Source organism: Misgurnus anguillicaudatus, chromosome 5 (genome assembly GCF_027580225.2).
Source record: "Misgurnus anguillicaudatus chromosome 5, ASM2758022v2, whole genome shotgun sequence".
Lineage (NCBI taxonomy): Eukaryota > Metazoa > Chordata > Actinopteri > Cypriniformes > Cobitidae > Misgurnus > Misgurnus anguillicaudatus.
The window spans coordinates 30,059,615-30,071,065 of NC_073341.2; the positions used below are offsets into that span (position 1 = coordinate 30,059,615).

General features: G+C 39.2%; 1 protein-coding gene across 1 annotated transcript; it reads right to left on the reverse strand.

The window, feature by feature from the left end:
• Positions 1-42: 42 nt before the first annotated feature.
• mpnd (MPN domain containing) lies at positions 43-8,995 on the reverse strand. Its single transcript, XM_073867963.1, has 13 exons — positions 8,611-8,995; positions 7,805-8,007; positions 7,495-7,716; positions 7,020-7,150; positions 5,743-5,805; positions 5,249-5,345; positions 5,069-5,141; positions 4,910-4,986; positions 4,612-4,780; positions 4,462-4,532; positions 4,186-4,275; positions 3,901-3,993; positions 43-535 (listed from the first exon to the last, which is right to left on the reverse strand). The coding sequence occupies exons 1-13, from the start codon at positions 8,612-8,614 to the stop codon at positions 449-451; spliced, it is 1,380 nt and encodes a 459-aa protein (XP_073724064.1). The 5' UTR covers positions 8,615-8,995; the 3' UTR covers positions 43-448.
• Between the last annotated feature and the right edge of the window lie 2,456 nt (positions 8,996-11,451).

Genomic DNA, 11,451 nt, shown 5'->3' on the forward strand with positions numbered 1-11,451 from the left:
TTGACATTTTTTGACATATAATTGCAATAATTACAGGTTAGACTCATTTGTTCCAGTGTATTTTTAAGGTATTCAGCAGGTGAAAGGCATTGTTCCCATACTGGGGAGTTAGTTAACATGGCACAAATCTAAACACACAAACAGATAAATACCAGCATACAAAGAGAATAAGGAATTATTTACCCGTCTATCCTAACTACCCACCAAACCTTTCTACCACAGAGGAAGACAAGCACACATATTGCAGAACCTCATGAACCACAGCAGTGATACAGACCTAACAGTCCTAAAGGCAACAGTTTGAACGGAAGCATATATGATATATCCTCCATAAAGGCATCTCATATACAGTATAACAGTGCACAGGCAGTAATGCACAGGGTAGGAGGTCCAAATTAGCACTGACTGATAAACAGTTCTAACAGTTAACTAACACAAACTGCTCCAGTCACTGAGTGTTGCGCAGTTGGTTGTACACATGCTCCAGGATCTGCGCATATGCTTGGTCTTTGGGTGCATGGCCACTCAGAGAAGCCTAAAGATGAGAAACATAGAAGATAATTATGCGTGTGAAATTGTCCAGTGATGTCACTTGGTTTGTTGGAAATTATTTTTAAAAATTAACAAATTTAATATAAAATCCAAAAGAAAAAGTGCTGCAGAAATCACACACTACATTTTTGGGAATAATGTGATCCTTGACCATAAAGCCAGTCATAAGTTGCATGCGTATGTTTATAGCAATAGCCAATGATATATTGTATGGGTCAAAATTGTAGATTTTTCTTTTATGCCAAACATCATTAGGATATTATGTAAAGATCATATTTCATGAAGATATTTTAAAAAAGTTCCTACTGTGAATGTATCAAAAACTTTTATTTGTGTGAGTGGAGGTAGTTGCTAAGGACTTCATATGGACTATAAAGGTGATTTTCTCAATCACCTCTTTTAACAGATCATACATTAATGGAAAGCTTAAAGGAATAGTCTACTCATTTTCAATATTAAAATATGTTATTACCTTAACTAAGAATTGTTGATACATCCCTCTATCATCTGTGTGTGTGCACGTAAGCGCTGGAGCGCGCTGCGACGCTTCGATAGCATTTAGCTTAGCCCCATTCATTCAATGGTACCATTTAGAGATAAAGTTAGAAGTGACCAAACACATCAACGTTTTTCCTATTTAAGACGAGTAGTTATACGAGCAAGTTTGTTGGTACAAAATAAAACGTAGCGCTTTTCTAAGCGGATTTAAAAGAGGAACTATATTTTATGGCGTAATAGCACTTTTGGGAGTACTTCGACTCGCCTGAAAAGTCCGCTCCCCTTCTCCCTCTCTTAATGGGAGAGGGAGGGTGTTACTGCGCTGAGTCGAAGTACTCCCAAAAGTGCTATTACGCCATAAAATATAGTTCCTCTTTTAAATCCGCTTAGAAAAGCGCTACGTTTTATTTTGTACCACAAAACTTGCTCGTATAACTACTCGTCTTAAATAGGAAAAACGTTGATGTGTTTGGTCACTTCTAACTTTATCTCTAAATGGTACCATTGAATGAATGGGGCTAAGCTAAATGCTATCGAAGCGTCGCAGCGCGCTCCAGCGCTTGCGTGCACACACACAGATGATAGAGGGATGTATCAACAATTCTTAATTAAGGTAATAAAATATTTTAATATTGAAAATGAGTAGACTATTCCTTTAAGGGAGTCGCACACCGGACACGCAGCTCAGCGTCGAGTCGCGTCTAGGACAACTCGGAGGTTTCGTACACCGGAGCTGCACATTAAATAGCGGGAGCTTAGTCAGATAGCATCTACTTCAAAATGCAAAACATACGTTAGCAGTCAAAGTTAATCGCTTACAATTGGTGACAAATATTATGTAATTTAATGTTAAACTATGTGAGTGGTGCGACAGGGATTTGAGCAACTTCCTGAGTTAAAGCTGGGCGCTGTGGACAGGCGCCACCAATCAGCGCCAGTGTGCGTATACTCATAGAAAACAATGTGTTCGAGTTTTTTTTTTTTTAACGGCATGGCGCTGAGCTGCGCGTCCGGTGTGCGGCCCCCTTTACTTATTTATTTTCAGATAGTGTACAAATCTCAAATTCAAAAGTTGACCCTTATGGTTGGTTTTGTGGTCTAGGGGCACAAGCTGTGTGCACACCGCCAGTGACTTTGTCCCTGTGTGTCACTCATCTCTTTCAATGAGGTCATTAAGGAGGTGTTCCTAATTTTGATTGTCCTAGCTTCTCTGCAGTAGTAGTAGCTTATCATTTGCGTAAAGTTAAACTTTTCTCAACTTTGTTGAGTCGCTGGACACACCCACTTCCTGTCACCAATGATATTTTTTGCTCATTTTAGCGTTGAATTAGGCAATTAAGGAGGTGTTCCTAATTTTGGTTATCCTACTGTAGCTTCGCTGTCATTGGTAGTCGCTTATCATTTGCATAAAGTTAAACTTTTCTCAACTTTGTCGAGTCGCATGACACACCCACTTCCTGTTGCTCATGTCACTGTCTCATTTAATAGGGTCATTAAAGTCGCAATGAAATTGAAATGAAAAACGATATATATTTTTTTTAATATTGTGGTATTATTAACAAATGACTTATCTGTGAGCTTCATTATTTTTTAAAAATTCGTGTGTGCTCATAATCTTTAATCAAAAATGCAAATCTCCTCCCCTCCTCAAAACGATCTCTCTTCACTTCCGGTCATAAGTATGGCAGGTGGGTGGGGTCCGGGAGAAGATCGCAGCAATTAGCAACACGACCCAACTTCAAACGATCCAACCAGATCTCAATGGACAAATTCAAATCCAGCCCTGCCTTATTTCATCTCAAAAGCCGTTTCATTCGGATATACGTCACCACGGGGAAAATAAGGCAATCGCTACTTCCGTTTCATGGCGACTTTAAGGAGTTGTTCCTTATTAAAGGCGGAGTCCATGATGTTTGAAAGCCAATGTTGATATTTGAAATCACCTAAACAAACACGCCCCTACCCCAATAGAATCTGGACCTTCTGTTGATAGACCCGCCCCACACATGCAACCCGGCAAGGATGTCGGTTAGTAGACACGCTCCTTACTGCTGATTGGCTATAAGTGTGTTTTGGTAGTCGGCCCGTCTCCTTTTCCAAAGCGTTTTTCAAACATTGTGGACTCCGCCTTTTAAAATTATTAGCATTGGCAGCCAACGACTTCTTTTTTTGAGGGCGGACGATGCGTAGTTCGCCACATGTATATAGCCCATCATGCGTGTGGTTTATAATTTCAAAATATGTGTTCGGCGCATCGAGTGAACCTATGTGCATCACGTGTTTTGTCAAAACAAGTGCCCGCCGCAGACGCATCCAAAGGGTTTATGATAAAAGAGACGCTCGCGTTTGCCAGATACTCGCATAAACTCATGCATAATCAGAGTTTACTGTTAAGAGAGTGTCTTGCGTGTATTTTGTGAACGTGAGCGTCTCTTTTATCATAAACGTTCTAGAGGCATGTGCAGCAGGCACTTATTTTGACAAAACACGTGATGCACATAGTGAACATGACACAACAAACACATATTTCGAAAACACGAGCAACACACGACACTCCCAACACATATTTTGAATTTGCGCCCCTCGGAAGAGCAGTCACCAGCCATGACTGGTTATTAGTATTCACTTATCAATTGCATAAAGTTAAACTTTTCTCAACTTTGTCAAGTCACTGGACACACCCCCTTTTGTCACCAACGGAGACACTCGTGTCGCCGGAAGTCACCAAGCTTCCATTGGAATGAATAAGATTGCATCACTCGGTCGATGCTAGTTGCTGGCAGTGTGCACGCAGTTTAATCCACTGGTTGTAAATGTTTGTGTATATAAAGAAGGTACAACACAACGGACCTTAATTTTATCCAGTATTGAGGTATTAGGACTCCACATCTGACTAAAATGCACCAAGTCTGGAGCAGACCTATAAAACTCCACCAACAGCATCTACACAGAAAATGTATTGGTTACCAAGACTCATTTTAGCATTGAGACATTTATTAATCTAATGTAGAGTGATGTGTCATCTCTGAATAATGGAAAACTGAGTTCTAGTAAATGATTAGCTTCAGAAACATTTCTGGAGGCACGTGGAACTGCAGAGGAGCTTAAAATATAGCATGCTAGTTTTTATCATACCATCTCATTGAGGACATCTGTAGTGAGGAAGTTGTCTTGCACGTACGTGACCTCTACAGCCACAGGGATTCCGTAATCATTCGGCCTTTGCTAAGCAGAAGACGATATAGAAAAACTGGTCAATTTTGACATGTAACTACCAAAATACTTTCAACAAATGTAATAAATGTAAATGGTGACTGAGAGCACCAGTGTCTCCTTTTGTGTTGCACATAAGAACGTGGGTGAGTAGATGATACTCACATTTTGGCCGACCTATATATTCTTGGCTCTTACCTCTGGAGGCGGCACTACCCAGAATGGCGTGATGGTGGAGGCAACACCCTGGTTGCCATGGTAATATGGTCCTTTAAGGAAAAAGAACAAATTCCTAACAGAAAATTCTTCAATAAAGAAAACGATCATTCGAAATCCTCCCTTACGTACCACAGATAATCCCCAGACATGGCTGAAATCCATTACTGCTGCCTTGTAGGCGAAGCTGGTGATCCATCTGCGAATCAATATCCTGTATTGATGGAAGGGCGGGACCTCGCGGGTGACTGTGATACCATCCCACCAATGACAGTCCCCTCATGAAAAGATTTTGACAAATCTACAACATAGTTCGTAGCGTTCAGTGAGAATCAGGAGTATAAAAATAGGTTAAATTCACAATGTTTAATGTCAAGAGTGGTTTTAATCATGAACCAAATATTAAGCATTTAGGATTTGACAGACTAACCTCTTCTTCGACAGCAGGTGCAGCGTCTTTATCCGCTAACCGTGTGCGACAAGGGAATGCCCGCAAGACAGTCAGCACTGCGTAAAACACAATAATGAACATGAAATAACTCCAAATTTGCTGATACTTTTGGTATTAGAAAATAAAAATCACACTTACACTGTGTGTTAGTGTCCCATCGGCCGCCTAAATACCCCACCACCTCACTAGTGGTCAGGTGACAGTGGAAATCCTATAAGTGGAGGTAGGTAATTGTTTATATTGAATTCACAGTTAACACATTTACACAGCCTGAATTTAATTTTCAAATCATCAATATTGATCCTGCTCAATCCGTACCATTAGTAGAAGAACATTGCTGGACACGGCTACATTGAAAGGCTGGAAGCGGTTGATCGCGGAAAATGCGGAAAGCTCTATGAGAGTGTGAGGATCCCTGGGAATACAGGATGGTAAAAACACTTAAGGAACTTTCCAAACTTGCTATCATTATTTATTACATTTATGCATTAATCAAAAGCAACTTAACTTACGGTACACTCCAACAATAAATTTTCCTTCAATATGTGTGTTCCCTGGGGATCAAACCCATCTACCATTTGAGCTACAGGAATACATTCTTTTCCCAACAATGTTTGTGCCGCAAAATTTATTGTATTTTTTTACAGGATCTACCAAACAGGTTGATCGGGGCCTCGGGCAGGTAAATTGATTTGCCGTAAATGTCATCATAAAACTGCGTTAAACTGTCTAACAATAAAATAAAGTACCTGAAATTTAAGTAGATGTACAAGTAGACGACAGTACTTGAACTGTATTTTAAAAATAATTACCTTGCAGCATCTCTGGTGCCAAGAGTGCAATACCTGACTGGAATTCTCTCTCGTTCTCTCCTCTGTATCAGGCCAATATCTGAAAATGCATATCGTGCATTACTGAGTTTGAATCACTATAAAAGAGAATATATGACTGGCTAGTAGTGGCCAAAACTACAACTATGCAGAAATTATGTTTTTCACAACAAAATTGCTTTTAGCATCAAAAGCTGTATTGAGGGACAGTGTAATAATTTAATATTTCCCTCTCATGTGTCCTGTTCAGATATGGTTGTGAGATTGAACGTGTCTATAAATGGAGTCAGTCTGCTATTGTGATGTTTATCTTGATGCCAGTGTCATAGTGCAGGAGTTTTGGAATGAGGTAGTTTTACAAATTTTTCAGACAGTATCTGTTAATCTTCCAATGAATCCAGATATTTTTATTTTGGGTATTTTTTCTGAAAATATTGTAGCAGCACTCATAAACTGATGTATAGAGGGGGTATGCATTGACGTCACTTTTCCATGTGACCACGCCGAAACTCGCCCTGTTGAGTGGCAAACGTTCAACAAAATGGCTGGTTTTCATAGCGGCTGCGGCAAAAATGCCATTAAAACTGACTATTATCAGCTTAAATTGAATTTAGTTGGACTTGATAGTAGAGGTGGACAATACTTGGTTACATTAGTTTATATTTTCCAAGCATTTGTGCTTTATAAGGGTTTGTATTGGGAAAATGTTTACTTCACTACATTCTAAAGCATAGAATCATACCGTGTATTCTTTAATATTGCATATTAAAATTGATTTAATACTTATTTACATTTAAATTGTGTACTTTTACTTAAGTAAAAGTACGTTAATGTAATTAAATATTAAATGTAAAACAAAAACTTTATAAAATGTAATAGAGTAAACCTATTTGAAGATATTTGGAAACCTTTTATATCCTTGGATTTTAATAATGTAATAGGTGAGGTTAAAAGAGACTACATATCTTGTAACATATTTACACCCACATTTTATTACTAAACAATTAGTCATTTAGCTAATTACTGTTTTTTTTCTCTAAATTACCCATTTTTATATTTGCATCCAGGATGACTATTTTATCTCTTCTTGGTCTGATATCTGAATTGACCTGTGCCCCCCCCCTTTTTATTACAATTATTATTTATTTATTTTTAATGTATTGTCGTTTAACTCATTGTTATTGATTTAAAAGATATCAAACTATTTCATTGTATAATGTTGTAATATATTAGAATAATTTGAACAAATTGTTCAAAATCTTGATGCCAGTGTCATATCCTGCAGCTCATGTTTGGACTTTTTATTCTTGTCCTCCAGTGGCATGGGCATTTTCCCTTCTTCCTCATCTTCATCGCCCATCTCATCATCCTCTCCTTCACTTATCAGGCTCTGTGGTAAACAAATTAAACACGTGGCTACACATTTTAACATTGATTGTCCAAAAAATATCTCATACTGTATAAAATTCCATAATCTAAATTGGATTTGGAGATTAGAAGCATTAAAGTTTAATTTCAGTCATTGAATTCAATCTTTGACATGACCTTACTCAGTCAATATTAAAAATATCAAGGTTATATTTACACAGAATGTTACGTTATGTAGGAGGATTTTGAATAGAAAACAGTAAATCACAAAAAAATGATTTTAACTGGGCTTTCACTTTCTAAGTCAAATTTTTGCTTAAACATTTATCTCCTATTCACTATTACTTTAATTTATCTGTTACTCACCATGTCAGCACTGGGCTGGTATTTTTGAAGCCAGGTGGTTTTGTACTGGACCAGTTTTTGTCCGCGGTACCGCACCGAAGCCCAGCCGCATCCAGACTTCTTCGCAGGGTTAACCAGCCGCTTACAGTGCGTGGCCCAGGCACTTGGAGAATTAAAAATCTGCCCTGTCTCCACCCAACGGATCTTCCCATCGTTCAAAAGATCTCCCACAAACTTCTTACCCTGCATGCATCAAAATACATTGAGCTACATTGACAAAATCCTTACTATAGTAGTGATAATACATGATATGGAAATTTCTGGTCAGTACCAGGTAGTGTATGGATAGAAAGCCATCTCCGGGCTCCACAAGTCCATCTTTTAAAAGAACCCTTAATGTGATGCCCCTCCTGGTTAAAAGGGAACCCCTGCCAGATGAAGCCCTTGGGTCTGCATCTTCAGCACCACTCAACTCCTCATCCTCTTCATCAGCTCCTTCCTCAACCACCTGAGGAGATGATGGTGGCTCTGAGCCTGAAGAAAACCATAGACAGAAATAATGACTGTGGTGCAGACGAGAATACATTAAAGGGGTTAAATAGGCAGGTCCAAATGCTTAATGCATGCTAATGAGGTGGAGGGATTTGATGGTGACACAAAGCACCATCTTATCAGATACATCCAAAATCGTGCTAAGTGAACAAAAATATTATATTTCATTCAATGATTTACAAAACATGGCTGTTTTATAACTATTTGTTAACAAAGACAGAAGTCCCGTTATCTGACTGGACATTATCAGTACATTACGCGCGCGAGGATCAAGTTAAAGCAGTGTTTAAACGTTATTTTACAAACTTTTATGCTATTATGAAAATATGTATCTTCTCAGGACAGTCATGTGGGGACAAAAAATGGACAACACGGCGAAAGCGCACAGATGGGAAGCAGTGATCGTCCGCAGCCATCTGTGTCTGATAAGAATTTTTCCTAACATTAAAGCAAAGCCCCATCTGATGTAGCGAGACGTCTCATCGCTTTACTGTTTTGTTCTCGCTCGTCTCATCAACCTCGCGGCCTAGCAATTATTAATTTCACTCGGTTATTACCCAAAATCATAATTTTTTTAATTCTCACCCATTTCTCGATCGGAAAACGGTTTTGATGCGAAACTGCTCCTGATGCTTATCTTTTGCTCACTTCAGTTGAGCGCTGTGTCACAATGTAAGACTTTTGTGCGCGCACTCGCCGTCAAGCTGTTTATCAAAAACATAAAATGAAGGCTTGTGCGTGTCTGCGGTGTAGTTTCCTTGTGTGTAGTGTTTCTTTAATGTCAATTCCCCTCCCCTTTCTTCCCTCCTACCCGTCCTTGTCATTTACTCCCCTTTAGAAATTAGCGGTGTTTATTGTGATAGTGTGTCCAGCACGCGGGATGTATTTGTTGTGCGTTGCTAGTAACGGTTGACACGTGCTCGCGAAATACAGCGAGCAAACCGCATCTAATTGTTTACCATTTGTATATTTATGACAGTTTTGATGCAGTTTCTGATGGTCCTTGATAGCGGTCAAATGAACATTCAGCTGGGATTCGGACGTGGACAGATGCTTTGGGAATATGCGCGTGCAATAAGAGAATTACGGTAATGAATGATGCGCAGTGTTTCATTCTGACCTCTAGGTGGCGGCTAAAGATTAGAGATGTGTACCTCAACCCTTTTTGACTTCAAGGCCTCCTTGCCCACAACAGTATCCAAGGCCCCTTATGTCTACTCAATATAGGATTATAGAAATTGGCATAACTAGAAAGATGTATATTTGTTATAAAAATAAATATATAGGATTACATTTTTTTTATATTAGACTATACCATGCAAGTTAATGCGTATTTTGGATCTGTTTTCATTGTTGTTGTTATTATTATTATTTACTTATTTATCTTTCAATCCTATTTTAACTATGCATGTATATTTGTACATAAATTTACCTGAACATGTAAATTGTCCTCTGGGGACAAATAAAGTGTTTTGAACTTGAACCTGTGACCTGTTGATGTGTACATGTACACAGAGACGAGTGTGGCGTGAGAACATTTTGGGAAGTCCCATGTCATGTTGCTCCATCAGTTCTCCCTTTTCCCCCCACTTGTGTATGGTGCATCCCTTCGGGGCCCCCAAAAGAATTTAAGACATAATAATCTCAAACTTAGAATTTAAATTAAACAAAATTTATTATACAATGTAGTTCTGTTGGTTGGTAGCTAAAATTTTCTAAGGTTTGATTACACAGAATGTATAATAAATTAATGTATTTTGTGATATGTCATAAAACTGGGCCCCTCTGGCACCATCTCACACCCCAACTAGCTTTTTAAAGGAACACTCCACCTTTTTTTGAAAATAAGCTAATTTTCCAGCTCCCCTAGAGTTAAACATTCAAGTTTTACCATTTTGGAATCGATTCAGCCGATCTCCGGGTTTGTTGGTACCACTTTTAGCAAATAAAAATCAAGAAATTTTGCTGCCATGGGTGCAACAGGTGCAATGATATACACTACGGCCGAAAATAGGCCCCAGCTAGGTAACTACCAATGTAATACTAAGGGGGCGTGCACAGCAAAGCTTTTAAACGCCGCTAAAACGCCTAGAGGTTGCAAAATGCCAGCTGTTTTTTCAGCTTAGTGCCAGCGCTTTGGTTGCTGTGATAATGCTGTGAAACTACTTTGTTTATCAGTCGTTGTACGATGCGGCGGTTGGTTGTTGTTAGGCCAATACGATATTCTGTTACGATATTAGCCCGGTATTGGCGGAAATGGCCGGATCGAATAAGTCGGGAAGTACAATCCGATCCAATACCAACACAGACCTGGTCATGGCAACTTGAGCAACATGAATTTGCACAAAGTTGCACTTTAAATTGTCCAAAGTTACAACTTAAATTTCATTTTGAATTTTTGTGCTGACTAACTAAAAATCTTGCTACTAGTCTGTTTGAAACATTTAAATAAAAATGAAGCAGCGGTATTGCACAATGTTTCATTGAGTCTTAAATTTGCAAAGTCATTTGTTGCACAGTAAAATGTTTGGGTTCTGTAGCTCTGTTTAAGCTTTTTGTATGGCTAGCAAATTTGTTATTTGCAGCTTAATTGATTAAAAGGGCGATAGAGATGGTATTGGATCGGTATTGGTATTGACAGATACTCGAGGCTGTGGTATCGACATCGGTATCAGACATGAAAAAGTGGTATCGGCCCAGCCCTACATAGTTGTTGTGATTTTTAGTCCCCTCACTGTGATTGGATGGCCGTGTGCCCTGCTGAAAAAACCAGCATACCAGCAATACCATCATATGTTGTGTTTTGGTGCTGGTTTGCTAGTGAACACCAGCTAAAACAGCATTTGCACCAGCATTAGCACCAGCTAAACAAGCATCAAACCAGCATTAGCACCAGCATCCCATGCTGTCATACCAGCAAGACCAGCATATGTTGTGTTTTGGTGCTGGTATGCTGGTGACCACCAGCTAAACCAGCATCAAACCAGCATAGACCAGCATCATTCCCATGCTGGTTTGATGCTGTTTTTTTCAGCAGGGTGAGCACAGAGCGCTTTTTGTAAAACACCAAGCTTCCATTGGAAATAATTGAAAACATACGCTGGCCGCGGTCATAAAAGCTTTGCTGTGCATGTCCCCTAAGTTTGTGTAGTTGCAGAGCTGGGGACTATTTTCAGGCGCTGCGTAATATTATTGCGCCTGCTGCACCCATGTTATGGCAGCAAAGTTGCCTGATTATTACGCCGGAATGAGAGTAGCCATATCAGCCTAGAAAATCGCAACTTTTAATTGGTCTTACGATGTAAAAGAGATAAGTTTTAAATAGGAAAAAAATCTAAACTCATTTTTTAGCGTGATGCTAATGGTCGAATCAGATTCAATGGATTATGCTAAGCTATGCTAAAAGTGGCACCGCCAGACCGGGAG